The sequence below is a fragment of the Condylura cristata genome, unplaced genomic scaffold, assembly GCF_000260355.1.
Source record: "Condylura cristata isolate star-nosed mole 26May11 unplaced genomic scaffold, ConCri1.0 scaffold00005, whole genome shotgun sequence".
Lineage (NCBI taxonomy): Eukaryota > Metazoa > Chordata > Mammalia > Eulipotyphla > Talpidae > Condylura > Condylura cristata.
Window position 1 is genome coordinate 56,071,360 of NW_004567106.1, and position 948 is coordinate 56,072,307.

General features: G+C 60.5%; 1 protein-coding gene across 1 annotated transcript in view; it reads right to left on the reverse strand.

Annotated features, from left to right (window-relative positions):
* The window catches only part of TMEM229A (transmembrane protein 229A), a 3,906-nt gene extending 3,494 nt beyond the window's left edge, over positions 1–412 (reverse strand). The window contains exon 1 of the mRNA XM_012720766.1: positions 212–412. Coding sequence (XP_012576220.1) covers positions 212–412 — 201 coding nt within the window. The remainder of the gene's footprint in view (positions 1–211) is intronic.
* Positions 413–948: the final 536 nt, after the last annotated feature.

The following is a 948-nucleotide window of genomic DNA, read 5'->3' on the forward strand; positions in this document are numbered from 1 at the left end:
CACCCTGCGCGGCCTAACTGGCGCCGCGGCCCGGCGAGGGGCAGCGGCGCCGGGGCTGCGAGGAGAAAAGCCGGGGCTGGTGCCAACCCCATCTCCTCCGCGGCTCAGCCCCGCCGCCTCTGCTGCAGGCGCTGGCAGCGTAACGCCGGCAGCGACGCCCCTTCCTCCGTCCCTCCCCATACCGCTCTCCGCCTGGCTCGACCTCTCCCGCCTTTGCAGCCCCCCTTCCCGGCTCAGCCCGCCACGCGGAGTCCCGCGGGGCTTCGCTGGAGAAGGCCCGGCCCTGCCTCTCCGCGTCCTTCCTGGATCCGCACCCCCGGCCGCGCGCTGCAGAAGGCGTTTGCGGGGCGGAGGCACGGAGTGGGGCAACACCTAACAGGTGTGCCCGCGAGCGGATGGGCATTCCCTGCATCGCGGAAACCAGGGCCAGGACCTGGCTGGCGGAGACAGATGGCCGGGTGCCACCGACCAGCGGCCGGGCCCGGGGCCAAACTGCGCTGCTGTATATTTACTGTCTTATAGTCAAAGCCAGCTATGTCCCAGGCTCAGAGAATAAACAGCCTCCGCGCCTGCCCGCCCCTGGATTGGAAATGTGGCCGCGGGGTCTGGTCCACTTTTTCATCTGTCCCTGGCCAGTCAGCTTTCCCGGGTTAGTGTACTAGGGTGAAGGACAGAGATTCAGAGCCCCCGAGAATTATGAAATGATTTGAGGCCAGTTAGGTCGGGCAGAGCTAGGCGGCCGTGATGTGTCCTGGCTGGAATAGTATCTTTTCACACTGGCACACCCTAGTGCTGCCTTTTTTCTCTGCAGAACTAGGTCACCCCAGAAACAGAGTGAAATAGAGGGCAAGGATTCTTTTCTTTTCTTTTCTTTTCTTTTCTTTTCTTTTCTTTTCTTTTCTTTTCTTTTCTTTTCTTTTCTTTTCTTTTCTTTTCTTTTCTTTTCTT